Source organism: Diadema antillarum, unplaced genomic scaffold, assembly GCF_040938485.1.
Source record: "Diadema antillarum isolate AM-2024a unplaced genomic scaffold, OU_Dant_1.0 scf00000061, whole genome shotgun sequence".
NCBI classification, from domain to species: Eukaryota; Metazoa; Echinodermata; class Echinoidea; order Diadematoida; family Diadematidae; genus Diadema; species Diadema antillarum.
In genome coordinates, this window is record NW_027270950.1 from 3151739 (window position 1) to 3175622 (window position 23884).

General features: G+C 38.3%; 1 protein-coding gene across 1 annotated transcript; it reads right to left on the reverse strand.

The window, feature by feature from the left end:
* Positions 1 to 1760: 1760 nt before the first annotated feature.
* On the reverse strand, positions 1761 to 15993 carry LOC139716136 (DGAT1/2-independent enzyme synthesizing storage lipids-like). The gene is made up of 7 exons (XM_071627694.1): positions 15917 to 15993; positions 14721 to 14998; positions 12181 to 12348; positions 5231 to 5424; positions 4294 to 4433; positions 3553 to 3616; positions 1761 to 2921 (listed from the first exon to the last, which is right to left on the reverse strand). The coding sequence occupies exons 1-7, from the start codon at positions 15991 to 15993 to the stop codon at positions 2814 to 2816; spliced, it is 1029 nt and encodes a 342-aa protein (XP_071483795.1). The 3' UTR covers positions 1761 to 2813.
* Between the last annotated feature and the right edge of the window lie 7891 nt (positions 15994 to 23884).

Consider the following 23884-nt stretch of genomic DNA (forward strand, 5'->3'; position numbering starts at 1 on the left):
CAGTACATTAATTTGAGTGTACTTCGCACTGGCTAGTGCAGAGACTCCAACCCCAAGCACCTTCTGATCTGGAGATTCTCCCGCCTGAAACCCCTAGCAAACGGGAAACTCCAACTTGCGCGAGCGCAAAGTCCCTTGTGGTCTAGGGTTCTAGAGGCTCTCTCGCGCTATTTAAGGCTTATTTTTCAACATAAAATGAAATTAAGTAAGAAATCATTTCAAGCGGGAGAAATTAAATCTCAAGCGGGAGAACAGGAGATTCTGCAAAAATGGGCTTTCGGCAGGAGATCTCCCGTGGAAAGCGGGAGAGTTGGAGTCTCTGCTAGTGCACTGATATCTTTACAATTTTCCCTGTATATATTGAACAGGCTAAACCATGACCTTCATCAGTGATGCCTCCCCAGTACATGTATGTATGTAGTATATGTAGTATGTGTGTATGTGTGAAAGTGTCCTGGTTAGTAGATGTATTCATTTGAACGCATGTGTGTAATGGTATGCTAGTACAATGAACATGTACTACACAGTGTATGCAGGCTTTACATTTGAATCGCTGAGACAATGCATCAATTTTCATGCAGGGATCTTTTTTTTTGTGTGTGTGAATTGCATAAAAACATACAAGTATTCAAATGCACAGCAAGAATTCAAGAACCCACAAATACAATGTATGTCTTTGAGCCACTCAGCATGAAAAATGTTCATGTACACAACTTTGCTATCATATAATTCAGTACAATCAAAGCAGGTACATGTATGTACCGTAATGTGCAGAAAATGCAGCAGGAATATCGTACGCTACAGTGTCATTGATTTTTCTAGAAATCTCTAGGTGCATTCTGCACTTTTTGTCACGCACTGTAATATGCAACTCTTATTTGTAATAAAAATTATTACATTATCCCACACAAGTATGGCTCTAATACACTCTTCCTCGCAGGTCATACACCTGTATGATATAGTTAATAGAAAGTGAGTGAAGATCTCATTCAGTGCTATTAACCCTAAAAGGGCCGGGGGGGGGGTGAATCAACCCCCCCCCTCGACATTTTCCGCGACCATTCTACCGCAAGAATTTTTTTGACCGCGCCCCTCGCTGACTTTTCACTTTCAAGTCTCGCACATCTTATGACACCATTTTTGTGAAAATCGGACATACCGTTACGACGCTGCACGAACCTTTTATACATGCTTGTCAGATCGAAAATGGCTCAAAAACGTGATTTTGTGTACAAAGTCTATGCAAATAGTTTTCTCACCTTATTCAAAAAGATATGATTTTCACTTTCAATGGCTGAAATCAATTAATTTTAGCATAATTATGCTTAAAATAGGTTCTGTAATAAATTTTGTGGAAAAGACCTGAAAAAACAAAAGGTTGAAAAACAAAGAAATACATAAGAAATTAATAAAACAATAGAATACATAAGAAATTAAATTTGACACCAGATTTTTTTTTCAAGTACATTGTTAGGAATGCTACAAGGAATAATGTCATCAAAAGTTAGGATCCATTAGCTTTATTTTCTGAATTAGAGCAAAATTTATGATTTCATGCATATCAATTAATATAAAATATAAAAAATGAAAAATTCAGTTTTTTTCTTTTATAGTATAGTAGATTGCGCGACAAGTAATGTATGTGCCAATTTTCAGGGCGATTGCGCAATCGACGGCCGAGATCTTGGGGGGGGGGGGGGGGGGGTGGTTGAATCAACCCTCCCCCGGCCGCAGAACAGGTTAAAAAGCCCCGACTGGTTAGGGTTAAAGGCACTCAATATCCAGTGCCAACTATATTTGCTTGCAGACTTGCGATACGGAACAGCAGTTTGCTCCAGAAAAAAAAAAAGAATAGCGAAGGCTGTTCCTGACAGCTAGAAAGATTGCCTGAGGTTTACGCAACACAGAAGCAGCTAATGTGTGAACTTCAATCAGAGTACTGAATTGTATTTGGTAACAAGTGATTTGAATAGCTTGTTATTACACTTGACTGTAGTAGGTCAGCCAGCGAAAATTGCGCATAAATTTGAATACGTTAGTAACCACTAGTACTTTGCAAACTTGTTATTCTACCTCAAGATCCTCACTCTGTTGGCACTTGGTAAATATTTAATAATTTGGACCAACAATTCTTTATTAAGTGGCTAAAGCATACAAAAGTAACTCATAAATGTTAAGGTGATATTATTAGTGATCTGTTGCACTGCTCGCTAAATAATATGAATATATAACAAGATTTTGCCAACACACAATTTAAAACTTTATATGATACACTGTAAGAAGTGAGTATATAATATAATCTTATAAATCTGAAAACTCTTTGAATAAACAAAATATTGCAATCTTATTACTTGAACTAATTCTAATAGTACCCTTGAACAATATTGCATAATTGATATGGACACACATAAATCTATGCAAGAATGATCAATATTTACAGAAATTCGCTGAACTCATTTAATAGCATTCTCCCTGTATACTTGTATTTACAACAGTCAATTCAAGCAGTCAAAATCCTGAATATAACCAAAAAAAAAAAAAAAATTGATAGCCCAAAATAACTAATGCTTTTCGATGTTGCTCCTGATGAGGTTTGACTCTCTGCACGCTGCTGCCGCCACACACATCTGAAAATTTTATTGATTTGTTGGTGTAGTAGATCCCACTGCGAAAAACACTGTGTATAAATATGGTGCTAAAAACAAACTATGTGTAAAACACTGTGTAACACACAGTGCAGAGTTCTCTGTGCATGACATAGTACACCATACGCCAAAGAACAGTGGAATCCACGTACTGCCATACACCCTGTGTTACTCTGTCTTTGTCGTGTCTGGTGTCCATCTCTCGAGGAAGGCACGGCGGATGCTGCCAGGAATCTGTTGGTGGGTCCTGATCAGGCTTTCCACTCCTTCCCGCGCCTGTCAAAGGTCAGAGTTGAAAGGTTAAAACTAATAAGGCCTTTGGGTAATTTCACTGCAGAAGAGGTTATCATCTTGTCATCAATATACATAAAACTACTACAACTTGTACCTTCTGGTTCGACAGAAGATTTTTAAAGATTCGTTAATTTGGGGGGGGGGGGAGAAAGTTTGGGCCCCCTTGGGCCCCCCAGGTGGGGCATGGTGCCCATTTGAACAACTTGAGATCCTATTTCCCCAGGGATGCTACCTGCAAGTTTGGTGAAAATCGGTCATGGGGTTTTCAAGAAGAAGATGAAAGTGTAAAAATTTCACACAAAACGCACACCGGATGCCGGACGAAGAGCGATCGCAATAGCTCACTTGAGCCTTTGGCTCAGGTGAGCTAAAAAGGCTTGGTACAGTAAGTTGCCTAGGCACATAAAAGGTTAACCGTTGAGGACGGACTGACTTTGCTATAACACACATTTCCGATAGACACCTGCCTGAGTATTCTCGGGACTCATCTTCAACGGGTGATAAGGCAGGGGAAATCCCTGTTGCTGTACTGTGCATTCTTTGGGATATACAAGTAATAATGTGTATTTACAGTATTAAAACAAACACCCAATATTCCTCTTTTCTTACTCACTTTTTGCACAATGTCGTCTACACTCATGTCAGATGTCACCTTTATGGGAGCTCCAATGTAGGTCCTGAGGAAAAAAAATAACCAAATTGAAAATTTGTTGTACAAGGTATCTCTTATGATATTTTGTAAACCTGTAGACTCAGTTCACTACTACTGAATAGGAAAACCTTAAAGAGATTGTACAGTTTTGGTTGAGACCTAATTTCAGGTTTCTAAAATTTTTTTTGGTGAAATAATGAGAAAGCTCTTATGAAATATGACAGAGCATGTAATTCTATGAGGAATTCAACGTTTATTTGATGATATTTGGTTTGAAATGGCTGAGATATCCATAAAGAGCGATTGTAATAAAGTGTCATTGCTGTGTGGGACCCACATTTTATTATGATCGTCTTGTTTTACTTTGTTTTTGGATGTTTCAGTCATTCCAAACCAGATTTTCATCAAATAAACTTTGAATTCTTCTTAAAATGGCATGCTCTGTTCTTTATCATACGTGTTTTCTTGGTATCTCACAAAAAGTTAAAAGCCCAATTCTCATCTTCACCAATACTGTACCATCCCTTTAATTAATACATTATATTAGAAGTTGGAAACACAATATGACAGCAAGTGGAATTACTACCAATGAGCTTGCTATGATGTACATCAAGATAGCTTATCTTTAGTGACAAGGCATTTCTTTTTGTCTGTCTGCCTCTCTGTCTATTTTTCCTTGTTGAAATATTAAATTTTACTTACCTGAGCTTGACCGGAAATCCTCCATAGATTGGAACCAGTGGGGCCCTAGTCTTCTCGTACAGCCACCTGAGAATGCCCCGGCCCAGCCTGGGTGTGCGGAATGCTTCGCGGCAGTTTTGAGTAAAGACTGGAATGATAGGCTAGCGGGCAAAGAGAAGAAGGATGCACATTCTAAATTATGTGTGTGGTGAATTTTTCTGCAGCAATTAATTAAAACTACAATGTAGGTTACACTGTACATTCAAGAATGGATTAATACTATATACGTCATATATTTCGCGAATTTTGGGAGTCACATGCTATTCTTGAAAATACCACAATGCAAAAATATCAACTTTGACCCTGACATTTAGTGTAAATGCAACATGCATGCCTAAATGTCTTCATCCACTGCTGTACTCCACAATTGTAAATTTAGTCACTTGCTATTAAAAATGTTGGGAAGTCCCGATTCACACACAAAAAAATAACTTGTTAATAATGTGGCATATACAGTACTACATGCTGATGAAAGAGCTTAGCAAGTTGAGACAAGTGCTTGGGCACGCAAAGGGTTAATCTATATGGCAAGGATTAAATTAAGTTCTTACACCCCACTTATGAGGAATACTATAGGACATTACACACAACACCACATGCAAAAGGTGTCACTGATGAATTGGCACTGTGGTATACATGGTAGTGGATAAGACCCTTGACTTTCAAATGGAGGTCGCGAGTTCAAAGCCCCTTTAATAAGTGCCCAAGTTTTTGAAAAAGGTGTTCTCACCCACCATGACATGTCCCTTTTGACCCAGGTGTATAAATAGGTACCTGGCGATGCAAGGGTAATGAAAAATGGCAGGGCCCTCTCGTAGTGCAGCTAGTGGAAACACTGAAGAGGCTACCCTTGATAAAGAAGACCTTACATGTATATCAATTATCACTATACTCTTACCACTTGAGATTCCTTCGCAACAATGGCAAAACCTTTCCTTTGATACCACAAGAGGGGGTAGTTGCTGTCGCTGAAGTACGCCTCCCTCGTTCCGCCAGGAGCTATCGCCATGAGGTTACCTTCCTTCAGAATGCGTACACACTCCTCTCGGCTTCCAGTCGTCACGGCAAAGATTCGCCATAGCAACTTCAATCCTGCAAATGTGTAGATCTTATTTTTTTATTCACTTTTTTAAGAAAAGGAGGAAATGATTTTGAATTTCGTTACGGCCAATACATTCACTACACTTACAATAAAACTTATCATTAACCTAAACTTTCATTGACATATTAAAAACATTAGTGAGAGAGCTGTATTTTTTACAAGGTATGACATAGCCAATACTTACGTATATATTGGCTATGCCTATGTGTGTGGGTGTGTGTGTGTGTGTGTGTGTGTGTACAACCGTGTATGTGTGCAACAACCCTTGAACAATCTGCTTACCACTGGTTCTTAATCCCCATAAAATACTGTCTTGCTGACAAATTTGTGGTAGGCCTACAAGCCGAAATATGCATACACGTAATACATTTGTAGCAATTATTGACTGATAAATCACAGAATTTGAATTCATCACTGAAGAAGGGGGAAAAAAACAATATTCATATCCAACCTGTGTGCAAAATATCAACCCCTGTATGTTGTGACTGCCTCAAATCCCTGGACTGCCTACTCTACTTCAAACAGCAACAGCACAGATTACAGATAAGTGCTTGCTCCATCCAAAGTCCTTTGGTGTGTATGTACAGCAATTAAACATTGCAAACAACAAGGAATGCAGATATACATGTTTATAGTGCATAGCCACACCCCCACAAGACCAACGATGCCTGAAGTATGTCATATTTGTTTATGTTCAACATGCACTTTGACAAGACATGTACACAGTGGTACTGTTTTATCAATGAGTATTCTTGGGCGTGTATATTCTCACTGTTACACCATGTACACTGTACATCAAAACCTCCTCAAGTGAAAACAAAAGAAAGATTACGACTTTAAATACTTCTCTACAGAAAAAACAAAAAACCCAAAACAAAACAAAACAAAACAAAAACAAAACATGTGGATTGTTAATTTGGGGTGTCAATTTGATTTTTTTACAGAAAATATACACATAAGAGCAACCAGAGCCCCATTGTTAACTTGTTATCAATAACAAGTTGCGATGGTTGCTATACGCAACTGAAATCCTTGCATCTGATTGGCTATGAGCAAATTTGTCATAGAAATGTTGTAGTTGTTACTGATAACATATTTTATGAAACAGGACCCAGGTTTCTGGTTCAAGACTCCTAGCTGCAGCTGTTGCCCTCCTCTAGAGGCAAGGCGTCCTCCCCCGGCCGTCTAGTCCCTTGGAGGGGACTTTAGCCAGAGCTTGCTTGCATACCATAGACCTACACTGCTTTCTTAGTGGCCACATACGCTGTAAAGTAAATCACGATACAAGATACAGTGTACTACAAAAATGATAAGACTACCACCCAGCGCTTTTACAATTGATAAGATAATACTGTAAATGCCATATATTTAGCCAGTCTAATTTGAATGGAGAAATGTACTTGGGCAATTCCGCAGTTAGGTGGACATGACATGGATAAAAGAAATGTGCCTCTTTATCTTACTCTTTAATCTAGGTATCAACTAATGCCATGGATGTTCACCAATCATTAAGGTCTTTCAAATTCAGTAGATTTTATCTTTCGTATTGATTGATTTCGCGAGATCTAAAACCATCATTTAAAATGTACATGTGGGACTGGGGATGCTGAAATTCACTTAAATGCTAATTACAGTGGGTTCCTTTGAAATTTTTTCCTCAAATGTTTTTTCAAAGGGTAAAAGATAAATACATTTAAATACTCCAGAAGTCATGTGACATTTTGTCAATTACAAAAGGGTGAAATGACCTGCGGAATTACTCCGGACAAATGTAACGTTACTAACCGTAACGTTACTAACCATGCTTTTGGGGTCTAGCTAAGAAATTATTGGTCGAACTGCTAAAAAACATTGTGTGAACATTTGTCATGATGCAATAATTGAAATTAATGCAACACTTTGTTTGAAGTAACTTGAATTTTTGCACACTTTTTGTTACAAGACATTGATTTTTTTGTCATGTCCTTTTTTCGTAACGTTACTAACCAGCCCTTTAAGCTGCCATAGCAATGCTATTTATTCTTGGATTGTATTCATTCTTTTCTATATCATAAACCTGGGAATGATGAACATGATTTTGACATAATTTTGGCTTGAAATGAATAAATGGTAATTTAGTAGTAAAAACAAATATCTAAATTTGTTCAAATGTAACGTTACTAACCGCGGAATTGCCCACTTGTGCAAGTCACATTCATGCTTGGATCAGAGTAAATATGTTCATGAATGTGTTGCTATAAATCTACAAATTTTAAGAACCCACAAACTTTTGGCTTGTTTCATTGCAAGGATATCTGAAAATGAGTAGCACCCTAAATAGTGAATCCAGTTTTTCATTTTTTTTTTTGTAATTTCACACAAATCGAGGACAACAATACTACTTTCTATACTTTGATTTAAAAGCACTAAATTGATCTGTAGAAGACCATTATTACTGATTCATCTTCCAACAAGGATCAATACTGAGAGTACAGAAACTTATACAGAGGAATAAAATATTTGGCTTCTTGCCAAAACCTCTGCGAGTTAGTAATCAAATAAGACTTTTGTTGTATGAGGGTCCTAGTCGTAATCAAGACACAAACTAAAGTTAACAGGCTGCAGAAAAACAAAGCATTAATAATTAATCAACTTTAAAGGCAAAGATCAAGTTGTCTATGTGTTGACTGTTTGATGTCAGAATGACCTGATGATATTTTGGCAACTGTGGGCTTAGCATCACTGACACATAAGAATCCGGTCTTGGTCCATACATTTTTTTTTTCTCAATTTTGAAAAAAACAAGAGACCTGGGGGTCACGCGCTCACCTGAGTATCACAAGTTCACCTTCCATGCATTCTTGCAGACTCTGGTGCTGAGAACATTGGAAACTTGTGGTAGGGGTAGCTTTGAGAATGGGGGCATGGTGTCCGTTTACTTTTTCCATCACACTGGTAAAAATACCTGCCAAATAGGACCTACACTGTACTTTATAGAATGTTGGATTATGCAGCTTGGGAAAAAAGACTTAAAGCCCTATCATTTGTTATTAGAACTAGAGTAGGAGGTTTGGACCCTGGGGCCCCCAAGGAAAGCATGGTGACCATTCAAACACTTTGAGATTTTATCCCTATGGGAATGCTTCTTGACAAGTTTGGTGAAAATCCATTATGTTGTTTTCAGCAAGAAGATGAAAATTTAGGCCTGCATTTGGACATTCCCCCCCCCCCATCCCATCCCACTTCCTTGGGTCCCAATGGGGTGGGGGGGGGGGGGGGCACCCCTGATTCTCCCATGAACAAACTTGAAACAACAGTCATCAATATACTGACTCATTGTATTAACTTAGCTCAATCACTTCCAATTCTAGAGAAAATCTGTAAAGATTCCTTACAGGTGGGGCATGGTGCCCATTTGATGGAATTGAGATTCTATCCCCCTATTGATGCTACCTGCCAAGTTTGGTGAAAATTGGTGATAGGGTTTTCAAGAAAAAAAAGACAATTTACAATTTCGGTCCAAGATTAGGCCCCCTGGGGCCCCCAGGTGGAGCATGGTGCCCATTTGATGGGAATGAGATTCTTTCCCCCTAGGGATGCTACCTGCCAACTTTGGAGAAAATTCATAATGGCATTGTCAAGAAAAAGATGAAAATGTACAATTTGGGCCCCATTAACATAAGTAATGTTAACGGGCCGTTTATGATCGCCCCGTCACTGTACAGGCATGCTAACCTGGAAACATTGAACTACACATTATTAGGTGATCCGAGTATCCTCTCGGATCACCTTCTGTTTTTGTACGGATTCTTTCTTCTTCTTCTCCTTTTTCTTCTTATTTCTCCCATAAAGTTGTGCATCGATTAGCTCAGAAAGTCCTCTTCCTATCAATTTCAAACTTATACCATATATGTATCGTCTCCCAAAGACGGCAATCGAACTAAAATCAAAGTGATCAGTCGAATGTGACGTCACTATGACGTCATTATATGAAAACACATTCTCAATCATATCTCATTAATGGAATAGAATTTTTCAATGAAATTTACGTCACATATATTTCAAGTCAAGCGCATTCTACTCATATTCTCAAAATTCATCTATACCTTAAAACGTGCGCGTACGCGCGCGTTGAAATATTTGTATGCTCAAATCGAGCTCAAATTTTTTTTGGACACGTTTCAGACCATTTAGAGCATTTTTTGAAAAATTGAAAAAATTTTACGGACGTGTACGTGCGTGCGCATATACGCACGCACAGCTCATATGCAATAGAAATTTCCCGTTTTTTCACACTTATCGCCTGCCTGAAATGTCAGGGAATATGTCTACCAAGTTTCAAGTCAATCCGACTCAATATGACGTCATATGGGCCCGTCAAAGTTGAAATTCCGCGCGCGCGTCAATGGCGATATACAGTGCAACAATGCCAAAAAAACGCCAATTTTAATTCCGATTTTACTCGTCAGGATGGACGGTGACCCCCCATTTTCTTTACATATTCTGAAAGCTGATGAGTTGTACATGTCATTTCATGGGTTGGCGATGCTGGAAAAACGATTAAAAGATATCAAATTTCTTAATAAAATAAAAAGAGTAAATTTTCAAAATGACGTCATCAAATTACAAATTCTCTCGAGCGTATCTCACTTATCCTTTGCCCATTTTCACCCAGATTTCAGTATGTTGTAGCTTACTAAATGCTCTTTCATTAATATAATAACAACATTTTGATTAGATGACGGCATCACCTCGTAATATTGGATTGAAAGTAATCTTGTCAAATTTGACCAGTTTACGTGTTATCTTAATGGGAGTGCAGTTTTTCTGGAAATGAAAATTGACATGACTATCTTTTTCGAGCACTAGCTCACCTATGCTTCAGTGAATTTCTCTAAGATTTTAATAAGTTGTAGCTGAGACTTTGGGCTATCGTGAGTGTGCCCTTCATTTTTTCATACGGTATCGGGATCACATCCAAAAACTTGGTTGAAATCAAAGCCTATCTTCGATGTATTTTCATATTTCTTTCTTTTTCCAACTTTCTTTGCAATAACTCAAGAAAAACATACCCTATCACCACCATATTTTGCACATGTTTAGTTCATGTCACGTACATTATTTCATAAAATAACAACTACTTCATCAGATGCCATCTTGGGTATGTAAATTAGGGTCAAAGGTCATAAATGTTTCATCCTGTATCTTGGTGAATACATGTTCTATCTTCCCCATATTTTGCACACGTAAAGACCGTGTTACAAGAATCATTTCACAAAATAACCACTTTTTGCTCAGATGCCATCTTATCTGTGCAGATCGGGGTCAAAGGTCATATGTACTTCTTTCTTTATCTTCGTTATGACGTGTTATCTCTATGGGAGGGAATTTTTCTAGATGTGAAAATTGACATGATTGTCTTTATCGAGCACTAGCTCACTTACCCTTCGGTGAATTTCTCCCAGATTTTAATATGTTGTAGCTGAGACTTTGCGCTATTGTACGTGTTCCCTTTGTTTTTCATATAGTGTCGGGATCACGTCCAAAAACGTGGTTGAAATTAAAGGTTATCTTCGATGTATTTTCATATTTCTTTCTTTTTCCAATTTTCTTTGCAATAACTCAAGAAAAATAGCTCCTATCAACCCCATATTTTGCACATGTTTAGTTAATGTTACGTACATTATTTCATAAAATAACAACTACTTGATCAGACACCATCTTGGGTATGTAAATTAGGGTCAAAGGTCATAAATGTTTCATCCTGTATCTTGGTGAATACATGTCTTATCTTTCCCATATTTTGCACAAGCAAAGACCATGTTACAAGAATCATTTCGCAAAATAACCACTTTTTCCTCAGATGCCATCTTGGGGGTGCAAAGTGGGGTCAAAGGTCAAATATACTTCATTCTGCATCTTTGATAGTGTATACGGAATTCGGTATCCAAGATAGCAGGTCTGACTCCCTTTTCAAAATGAGAATCGAAACATCACACGACCAATGTCCCTAATCTCAGGTGAAAACTCGAATCATTGATTTAAAAAAAATCGGATCACCTAATTTGTCAGTCTTAACAAATTCCGAGTCTAGTTTAAATATGAGACCATTCTGAAGCAAATAATTTTCACACAACAGTTTATAGGTATAATATTCTGTGAAATGGGACTTGGAAGACAATTTGTGCTGGAGTTGGAAATTGAGAACCACAACAACAGAATGATAAAGAAATATTATCAGTTTTGAAGAGAAATACTCTAATATCAATTTTCTACCATCGTGAAGATTCAAGAAAAATATACTGCAAAGTACACTACCTGTATTGCATTACATGCAGTACGGATACCTGGTCCATTAATTTGGTTCTACCAAGTAAAGCTACTTCAAATGAAGATGAACATCTTGGTTCATGTAGACATAGAGCCTCTATATACAGGTGGCCACTAAGGCAGGTTTGGCTGTACATGTATTGACAGTATGTTCTCTGATACCAGCCATGACTGATAAGACCTCTAGATTGAAACCAATAATGACTACATGACCAACAAGCTCCTGAGGTGTTCATTTGGACTTTCGCTAACATCGATGGCCCAGTCATAGTTTCAAGAAACTATAAACTAAGTGTAAAGCTGTGAACCCAGCAGCGCTTCGCCAACATCCTCTGATCTCACAAAGTAGTAGTGGCTAATAAAGCATATGCAGTGATAAGGGGTCCTCATTCCAAATCCATCCCGGCCTGTGGATCATTTGGTACTCAAGCACTCACCATGCAGCTTGTAGACGAATCGATCAGCGACAGTGTAGACGGCTCGCTGGTGCCAGATCCTGATCTTGGAAATGATGAAGTAAACGTCGATGGGGATGGTGCCATGGTAGTAGGCGAGGATGGCCCCGCCCTCTTTGGGGAGATTCTGGGTTCCATGCAGCTCAAAACCTGACAAAGATACAGCGTAATAAGCAGGGATGATACAATGTAGTTAGAATGAAAGAGAGGGCATGAAATATATCTGCATGAAGCTAGTTTGTACACCAAAGGGCCAGAACTCTGATATTACTTGGGCCTAAATCCAGGTTTGGCCTGAATTACACAAAGAAGGAAACTTATGGATTAGAATTGGCGAAAAGCAGAGCAGGAGCTCAGTACTTAATGGAGGCTGGGCACTGGGTGAGTACCAATCAAGTTATGATAATTCATTAAAACTGAGTGGATAAGGGTAGCGTTGAGAGTAGTAGCAGCAAAGAGATCCAAGGGGGACCTTTGAATTTGATTTGAATTTCTATTCAGATTCAGATCCATTTTTTCTTTGTCCACACTTTTCCGCTATTTGCTTTTCTCATATGAGATTCAAATGATCGTGGGGCACTACAGGGGACGTGATAAGATGCATATCTCTACACATCACATTAGAGGAGGGTAAATGCTATTTAAATCACATGCTTAGAATACATCAAGAGAATTTGAAGGAATTCTTTGTAATGACCATTTCCATACCAAGGACTAAATAGGAAAAGAGTGAAGGAGAAACAGGAATGGAGACGGAATGAGAGAGATAGAGATAGATAGATAGATAGATACAAAGTATAGATAGATAGATAGATAGATAGATAGATACAAAGTATAGATAGATAGATACATAGATACAAAGTATAGATAGATAGATAGATAGAGATAGATAGATAGATACAAAGTATAGATAGATAGATACATAGATACAAAGTATAGATAGATAGATAGATAGATAGATAGATAGATACAATGAAAATAATAGATACAAAGTATAGATGGATAGATAGATAGATAGATACAAAGTATAGATAGATAGATAGATAGATAGATAGATACAAAGTATAGATAGACAGATAGATAGATACAAAGTATAGATAGATAGATACATAGATACAAAGTATAGATAGATAGATAGATAGATACATAGATAGATAGATAGATAGATAGATACAATGAAAATAATAGATACAAAGCATAGATAGATAGATAGATAGATAGATACAAAGTATAGATAGATAGATAGATAGATAGATAGATAGATAGATACAAAGTATAGATAGATAGATACATAGATACAAAGTATAGATAGATAGATAGATAGATAGATACAAAGTATAGATAGATAGATAGATAGATACTTATTGTAGATAGAGAGATAGATAGATAGATAGATAGATAGATAGATAGATAGATACTTATTGTAGATAGATAGATAGATACTAATTGTAGATAGATAGATAGATAGTTAGATATATAAATATATAGAGATACTTACTAGTAGATAGGTGGAGAGAGAGAGAGAGGGAGGAGGGGTAGAAACACTTAGACGGTGCAGATACAGGTTAGGGACTGCAAAACTTGAGAAATCTTACAACATGCATTTCCAGAAGAGCACAGAAATCATACATTTTGTTCTTGTTTTCTTATCATTTTTGCTTATTGCCAAAGATATGGTCCTGTAAAGATGGTGAATACTTCAGGGTGTTTAATGCCTTACAAGACAATTCATCCATTTGCGAGACTTTTCCCAATTTTCACCCTCGCTTACCGGCAGTAAGTTGAATTCAAAGGGTCTACAGGAAATCCTTTAACTTATGTGAATGTTGACATACAATATACACAAAGAATTTATATGTTTGTCTTCATCTGGATGTAATTTTTCTTCGACTTAGCCAATTTTTCAACTTGTGCTAGATTGACATTATAGGCAAGGTTGTCTGTTTGTTGCTTTTGCATTTAGTGCCTATTCAACATGAGACATCCTCCTTTTCAGTGGGGTGGCTGTTCATATTGTTTTTGAATTGGACAGTTAAGACAATCCAAACAAACATTTAGCAGAACTTTCTGGGGGACCTCTTGAAGAGGCCATTTTGGTTATCATGAACTTAACCATATGTGTGCCCATGAACTTTAAGAGCAGTTACTTGAGAAACTATTTCTCTAGCATTCACTTGATACCCTCCCCCCCCCCCCCAAAAAAAAAGCCATTAATTAAGTTTGATGAAAAACTCAGGCATAACAATGCCACAGAGTCTCGTGAAGATCATAGTGATACAATGTGAGCTGGGAGGACCAGTGTAATTTCTACTCAATGATACGCCTAGTCAGCGTCGGGGCAGGTGCACAGTATGTGTGCGATGAAAACAAACGGTCAGGTACGCTTTTTTGGGGGGGGGGGGGTGGGGGAGTCCAGGGGTGCACAGTCAGGGCTAACCCTCCAATTCTCATACAAAAAATTGTCTGTGCACAACGCCAGCAGCATTACGAAGTGGTGGTATTAGAATGATGAATGAATTTACCAAACCAAATCTTTCCGAGCAGGTCCCACGCCCAGACGACGTTGTTCCGCGCCCTCTCGTAGACCTCTGCGGTGTAGACACCGGAGGTGTGGTCTTCATTGATCTTGTTCCAGAATTGGTAGAGGTGTACGTAGAAGGAGCTGATGTAGAGGAACCCAAGAACCAGCAGCGGTATGGTGTTCAGGACCACCACCACGAGGAGAGTTTTCAGAACTACCCAGTATATCAGCCACAGTGAGGTCAGGATGAGGTTGATAGCAAAGCCAAATCCCTCACCACTGCCAAGATGAATGAATTAGAGAAGGAAACTTGTGTTCAGAGCCCAAATGTTGTGAATTAAAGAGGAATTCTTATTCACAGAACAAATCATTTGTTGTATAGGGCCCAATTTTTCTCTCTCTCTTCTTTCTTTAAAATACAACAACAAAAAAAAAAACAACAAAAAACAGTCAATTTCATCCGTGTTTACTATGTGACTTCCAAGGAGACTCTTAAATTCCTAATAAAAGAGAAGACAATGGAATAAAGGTGGAGGCATTTGGGTACAGTGGAACATTGTTATCAAGAGGTCAGTGTCTGTAACAAAATCCTCTAACAGGGTGATTTTGTAGGTCCCAACTTTTCATATTCCTTTGTTCTTATACCCTGATAGAGTGAAAAACCTGATACAACAAGGTACATATACATATTACATGTAATTGTGATGCTTTTATGTCCTCATTATAGTATGATTTCCCTGTATATGTTTCCAGGACATCAGGTGGCATCCAATTAAAGGGAAAACAAAGACATCTTTTACATTCCTCTCTTAAATCTCACTGCCATGCTGATTTTGTAAATTCACCTCCTGATGAAATTTCATGGAAATGCCAGCATAGTATAAAAACTGTTGATTACACCAGTAACGAAATCATCAAAAATAAATGCCATAAAGACTGTATAACACACTTGCAGTTTATGCAATGGGTTAAAACCATTTGAAAAATATTTTCTTAGAATATTTTTGTATAATAACAGGCCTTTGGTCATCAAAAAAAATCTTTTGTGAATGTCACATAAAAACAGTTTTATCTTCTTATTGAACTCTGGTATGAACACTTTTTTAGGAGTTGTTGCTTGAACTACATGTAAAAGCAAGTTTTTGGAGACCAATGACAACAAAAACTGGATGATCTCTGTTCAGAGATCAGCTTTACCTGGTTCCGTTCAAGACCAACTGGTCTGCATCCAAACTGCCACAACTGGTTTCAGAAGTGCATTGCTGCGAATCCATACTAGCACAGAGGCAAACTCTCAGGGGGGCAGGCAGCTGCGCTTCACAGAGTATTCGATAAACTAAACAAACTGGTTCGGCCGCGACACCGTCGACTGGACTGGGCAACATAAAGGGAAGGGTTCTTCAATTTACTCCATTAAATCCCAGCACTTCACACACTTTGGCTGTCTCTGGCAAGCACTGCATACCATGTCGTTGCAAAACGCACTTGAATGCCACGGCGTTGCCTCACTGTATAGCAGTCTAAACAGTGCGAACTCTTGACACAGTGACTGCTACATTGTTGTGTTCTGGCAAAGTTAAAGCTTTCAAAGATCAGTCTGAGCTGATAAACAATCTCTTGATCCAGTCTGTGGACAATCCAGATACCATTTTGGGCATGTTGTTATCTGTAAAGGACAGACATGATAGCCTTATCAAAATCCACCTGTAGATTGTACAGTAGATTCAATAAACAAATCCTTATACTCATTAACATACACTGTAGGCTGATCCTTTGCGAGTTGCTACAGCTTTGGCAATGACAATCAGTTAATCTTTTAAACTTTGACGAAATGTTTGTTTAATTTGTCAAACAACATAAACTTTGACCATGCACCCTTCCCATGACGCCCTTTGCTTGTATCACTTTACTGACTAGAGGCTTTTATTATCACAGTTCCCAGCTCACAGCTACAGGTGAATGTGATAAGAGGAAGATATGGCACTGATTCTAGCAGTTCATGCAAGTGAGCACTTCCGTCTACCCAAACTCACTTCGACCAAACTCGTCTTAAAGTTTGTTCCACCATCTCTTTTGGTCAAAGGGGAATGCAACATGAACATAAAATATGTGGATTGAGCAATTGCAGAAATAGTAGTAGAATACATCAACTGAGTTTGAGGAAAATTGGACAAGCTGTTCAAAAGTTATGATTTTTTTAAAGTTATGATCTTTTTAAAGTTTTTGTACAGCCTGTGAGCCATTGCTGGATTAGAACAAGAAAACTAAAACAATTTGTGATGTCACAGTTTGATGAGAATATAAAGCGACATATAAATGTTCTAAGTAATCAAAGACAATCAACATATTTTCATTTTTAAGTACAACGAAAGAACACTTGGCTTAGCTCTTTCAGAAGGTAGGGGGAATTTTATTATCTTCAACATATATGCCAACTGGTAACAAGTGGAAGGAATGTTTACTTTTCATAAAATATGATATTTTGTAAATTTTTAGTGTTTTTTTTTTTTGTGGTACAGTTGTCCGATATGACATCACATATTGCTGTAATCTTCTCATCCAGCAATTGTGGGACAGAAACTTTTAGAAATTCAAAATTTTTGAAAGTCTAATCTTCCTCAAACTTCATTTATGTGTAGACATTACAATAAGTGATTGCTGCATTCACTCAATCCACTGCATTTGGGTTTTAGTCCCCTTTAAATCCTGTAAAAGGAGTTCTGTACCTATGAAAAAAATATAACTTACACTGCAAGCAGATTTATCATGCCAAATGAATCACAGTAGGTCATACAAAATTGTAGGCAGCCTACCTCATGACAAGCCAATACATAATTCCACTTTGCACATGAGTAGAAAGAGATCTCTTGTAACAAGCATCTTCATTTTAACTGAGATTATAAGCATCTGTGATGCAATGGTTATTGTATGCCATGATTTTGAACATTTATATCTATCTGACAGCAAGGAAGTATCAATTAAACCCTAGTATCTGGCAATATTAATAGAAAAAGAAAGTTTGATAACGCATTCAATTAAAAACAATGAAGGTTTAACAAGCTGGGGTGGTTGTCCTGTAATATGGAGTGCTCTTAAAAATTCAGAAGGTAGAATGTTTAAATTTCAACAGGTATAATTTGGCAGTTTAAATTTTCCGCCCACTGGCCATCTCCCTCCCCCTTTACATCTTTGGGGTCGCAGGGTCCACATGCACAGGAAAACACTACATCCAAAGCGAAGCACTGTTCCCTAAATCTTCGGTACAGGGGCTCTTTTCGCTTGACAAAATTCGGTCCAAGAACTGAAAAAAAAAAAGACGGACGCACCATATTTGACTTTTCATAAAGAGGAAATCCGCCCCACAAATAAACTCTAAACGAAAGAGAGAAAAAAACAAATCTCTACAGAAGGTTCCAGAAATGACAAAAATAGGATTAAGAATAAGGAAGATATGACATTTTGAAATTTCACATTTTTTCAGAAAACATTTCTTGACCAGTCCTTATGAATATTCAAATATGGGTAAAGTGAGTTGATGATGTCGTACCCTCGTAATTTTTCATATATATAATATGAAGTTCAGAAAAAGTTGTTATTTTCAGCTACAATATTTCAGGTAAAAGCATATTCCAATACCAAAGTATACCAGAGTTAACATTTGTTCCTTTTTATTTTGGGTGGTTTTAAGACAAGTTTTCGAGATACAGCTGAAATATGAGATTTTTAGCATTTCCGTACATAAAAGGAAGAATAAGAAATTGTGAGAGCATGACAACATCAACTTGCTGATCTATTTGAATTATAGTGACTAGTCAAGAAGTGTTTTCCACAAAATTTTTGAATTTCAAAATGTCATAAGTTCCTTATTTTTATCTGATTTGATAATTTTTGCAGTGTTCTGCAGGGAATTTTATTCTCTTTCTTAAGAAGTTGATAAAATTCTGGAGTGAACCTATTCCTTTAACAGGTGGTGTTTTTCTATTACTCCTTTTCTCTTTTGTTTTGGAGACTTCTGAGAAATTTCAAAAGGGGGTCAAAACATTTGTTTCCTCAGACTCTACCCTTTGCCCCTTAATTTCAACCCATTTTAAGAAACAAATATGACACCTAGTTAAACTTGAGATACATTACTATATCATATAGCATCTTCAGTGTATTGGAGCTTACATTTATCAGGCTGCAAACTTTCAAATTGTGCTTCTAACAAGATTTACCAAATGTTAATAACAATTTATGTTACAAGATCTTCCCTTTTTGTTGCATGAGTTCTGAAATTCCATTTTTGAATCTCTTCATAACAGCTTACCTCATATGGGGGGGGGGGGGGGTGGTGTCTTGTTAAGGGTTGGAATTAGAGCTCATGTGGCTCACCTGAAATAGGGGTCCATAGTGTTCCCGATTGGGGGTGGGGGGTTATATCTCAAAGGCAAGCAAAGCTATGAAAGGGAGGTTCAGAAATTTTTGGTACTCATCAAATAGCAGTCCTGAGATGGGGTGGTTTCAAAGGGCTGGAACGAACATTAAAGGGTGTGTACAGTTCTGGTCGAGGTGAGGATTTAGCATTTAACGTTTTGCGAGATATTCAGAAATCACTAGTATCTATGAGATGCCAAATCGCATGCAATTCTAAGGGGTATCAAAAGTTTAGTTGATGAAATTCGGTTTTGGAATGGCTGAGATATCCAAAAACAAGGTGAAACAAAGAGATCCTAATAAAAGGCGTGGCCTGTCGCCTTTTATTATTATAACTTTTTTTGGATATCTCAGCCATTTGAAAACCAATTTTCATCAAATAAATGTTGAATCCTTCTTGAAATCACACCTCAACCAGTACCAGTACTGTACAGTCCCTTTTAAAAGACAAATTCTGGATTGAGTGAATAATGCAATATCAGTAAAACACATCAATAAAAGTTTGAGGAAAGTCAGACAATATGTTTCTGTGCAGTCACTACTTGATGAGAAGACTATCACAAAAATAACAGTTTATGATGTCACATGCCCAAGAATGATAAGAGAATTCCACAAATTGTCATTTTTGGAAAAAAAAGTACATATGTCATCAGCTTGTTACTGACGTATGTTTATATGGGTAACATTATTCCTCTTGCCTTCTGAAAGTGGCAAGTCAAGTGCTCTTTATCAACGTTTATCATGTGAGAAAAGTGAAAATATGTTTAATTTTCTGTATTTTCTTGTAGACTTTATATAATTCTACACATGTGAGTTATTGTGACATCGCAAGTTGTAGCAGTCTCCCATCTAGAGTAGTGATGGTGGCACCGAAACTTCAAAAATTCCTATTACACGAACAGTAAAACTGAAGGCTTTAGAGGTTATTACTTTCGGTCTACAAGGGTAATTTAGACCAGAGAGAGAGAGAGAGGGATGCCCTATATCGGATGCCCTCAGATGCAGACTCTTTGTAGTCTCAGTCAGCTTCAGTAAGTCACTCACGCTCACGCCACCATGCCATACACACTGTCAATGCAGAATATATTGCGAGTGTCATCAAGCAACCATCCCCGCCCCGTAAACTGAATATGACCGGCTGCCGCAGTGGCCAGTGAGCCGCGGGTACATGCTACCATCTCCAGTTGTCTTGCGTGATGAAGCCGACGACGGGGCCCATGTCGACGTCGACCTCGCCCGCCGTGAAGTGCACCGCAATTGGTTGGTCCTGTTGTTGCTTCTTTTCGATGCGATGCGACGATCGATGAGGAGAAGAAGGCTACCGCATAACCTAGCTAGCTAGCTACATGTAGCTGAGCCGGAGCTACGCGCATGGATCTTGATCATTGAACATGCACAAGCAGAGGAGGAGAAACAAAACAGCTGCTGTGAATTAGTCTTGTCGCATGTCCTGTCACTAAAAAAAACATAGAGTAGACATCTATCTGATGGTGCTAATCCGATGTAAAATATACAATGATTTAAAATAATTTTATTAATCACTCCAAAACTATCAAAAATTTCCTTACTTTAAGGCCCATGATATTTCTAAAGGTATTCATGAATTAGAAGTATATTTTGATATATCCTATTGTCCGTATCTAAGTCTAAGTTGTATATTTTTTTTTTTCTGCACCTCTCACTGCACTGTTCATGTTGTGGACTGAGTTGAGGACCACGCATACATCATGCACTGACTGGCGAATTTGTGATTGATCAAGTGAGTGGCGGCTCCGTACGCAGTCGACGCGCTTGTACACAGACGCATCATCGAACCTATGGTATGGTACGTGGTATGGATAATCGCTTCGCAATAATAAGATCGTATCGTACCGGGCCGCCGTGCGTTGAGATGATGTACGTGGTGTAACGGTGCCAAGTTATGGAAACCGACTTCAGGCAACTCTGTAAATTGCAAATTCCCCGGTAGCGGGAGCTCATATTGGATCCATAGGAGTTTCTTAGATGGGGCAGTGGTATGGAAGGAGGCAATCAGCAGCAGAAAAAGGTAATTCAGTCTTGAAAGCCCCAGAAGTTACCAGAATGCTAAACCACATTGCACGAAGACAATGCTTTACTTTGTTATCTCGCAACGGTGTGCTGTTTCGTCTCCCCGCCGCAACGTCCCCGCTCGTGTATCCATCCCTAGCCCAGTGCGCGCTGACTATCACAGCCAGTTACCGTATGTGCAAGGGTGAGAGCTACCTTGAAATCACGCCCACGTAGTAATTGCACTGTAAGATAGATTTCAAATTTTCATCGTGCATTACCAAGAATGATATCTTAGCTGTGCAATCTGATCATTTTTGGCAATTTTTGTAGGTCCAGCTTCTTAATCTAATCGACCACACCCATAGGTGTAGTTGCGATTTATTCCCATAGGAAAGTACATGTACGCGACGTTGCGAGATGGCCTAGTGGCCTACTTGTGTGTGACGCTGATGATGTTGTACCTCGCTCGCACCACCGGTACCGTAGCTGTAGCTGGAGGTGGTAGCACGATGTTGTCCGGTGGTGGACTGCTGGTTGGTGCGTGATGATGTTGTGTTGTTTGATGTGATAAGTAGTCTGTGGGTGGGTGATATGAGGTACAGCTACAGTTGAGATGGTGCAACCTTGTAAAACATGTTGCAGAATTGTTAGTTGTGACTAGTGTAGTGCACATGTACTGGATGCATTCACTCAATTCAGCAAGAAAAAAATAAATAAATAAAGATTTGTCAAGAATTTCAGCATCTACCTGTATAGAAATTTTCGTCAAGTAGTATGTGCAAGATGGTCCACACATTGAAATGTGAGTAGGCCTACAACGTTATGTGGCAAACTCTGAATGTGAGATAACTATACACAGCCCAGTCGCTGTACATGGTACGTCGTAGCGTAACAGCGTCTGGTCGGGCTAAATGTGAGATACTGTAGTGGATATGTGCACAAAGCGCATATATATCACTTTATTAGGTGTGTAGGGCCTACTTTGTTACTTTGGTGTAGAGACGTAAAACATCTGTTTATGTGCCCCTTGTCACTGTTTGTCTCTAATTCTCTAATATGGCTTTTATTTCAGTGGGGTGTGATATTTCGTGACTTGCGTCATGTTGTGCTGCTTATATTCAATGTTCTGTCTCATGTTTTACGTACAAATTTTCTTAGCAGTTTGATGAATCCATTCATTAAATTTAGCACTGTATGTCTTTCACATGTTTAAATACATTTTATTTCGAGCATGTCACCATCACCAGCTCTCGCGGATGTGGCATAGCATGTTGCTGGCTTTTGAGGATGTTGCACTTGAGAATTTGAGCATGTTACAGTCTCATGCTCAAACCCCTTGTGGACCACCTGTTCATGTGTTGCGTTCATCATGTGTAACCCGTTTACATACAGTTTGACCTTTGTAGAGCCATTCAGACCAATAGTGCAGTGCTACATACAATGTACGCTCATGTAGAATCTACCTCAAACAGCTGATAAAATTGCAGGTTATGTTTCAGGAAGAACTTAAGCCTTTATGTGCTTGTCTGATGCTGGGGGCATTTAGTTCAGTGGCTGTGGGAAAAGCCCCCTGACTATGTTCCTGATACTGTAAAAGTAGATATTTTCGCGCGACTAATTTTTCGCGCTTGGCCGGGTAAGAAATGTTTCGCGTGTTGTTAATTCTGCGTAATCAAGACATCACGCACAGGGACATGTGGCAAGCAGAAATATTTGTGTGCTTTTATTTTCGCGCTAGTTTCTGGTTGCGCGGAATGCGCGAAAAATTCAACACTGCGAAAATTTCCACTGTTACAGTAGTGCATAATCGTACAGTAGATCTACTGTACATGCAGAACAGTTTCCTATGCCTGCACACCCTGGGATGTTTTTTAAGTTGACTCCTTCTTTCACAGAGTTCCAGCCCAACCTGTGAACTGCCGTGGAGCCCCACTGTACCAGAGAACATACAATTTATGAGAAGTACTAGTAGTCATCTCTTATAGACAGATGTGCATGAGGAAAAAGAGCAGTAGTTATCTTCTGTCCTAGATGTACATCATACTCTTTTATTCTACAATATGTGCAGGAGTTTGCTCATATTACACAGCAATACACAATAAGGAAATGCTTCAAATCATGAGGATAATTAGACTTTATGAGAAAAGAAAAGGACTGGTTTCAAGTTTAGTGTTCTGTTCACGTGAAATGGGTGGAGACCACCAAGGTTACATCAAACTTAACAATTACTATTTATATTGGTAAGGGGATGATGGTATACATAATGTGTAGTGTTGGTTGAGATGGGGCTTTGGGTTTCCAACTTCTTTGGTGAGATTTATGAGAAACCTCTTATGAAATATGAAAGAGCATATATATTTCTAAGAGGATTTCACAAGTTTATTTGATGACAGTTGGTTTTGAAATGGCTGAGTTACCCTTTTACAGTATACAAAGCAATCCTAATAAAAGGTGGGATCCACCTTTCATTAGAATTGCTTTGTTTCACTTTGTTTTTGGATATCTCAGCCATTTCAAAACCAATTTTCATCAAATAATCCTTGAATTCCTTTTATGCTCTTTAGGGCAATTCCGCAGTTAGGTGGACATGACATGGATAAAAGAAATGTGCCTCGTTATCTTACTCTTTAATCTAGGTATCAACTAATGCCATGGATGTTCACCAAACATTAAGGTCTTTCAAATTCAGTAGATTTTATCTTTCGTATTTATTGATTTCGC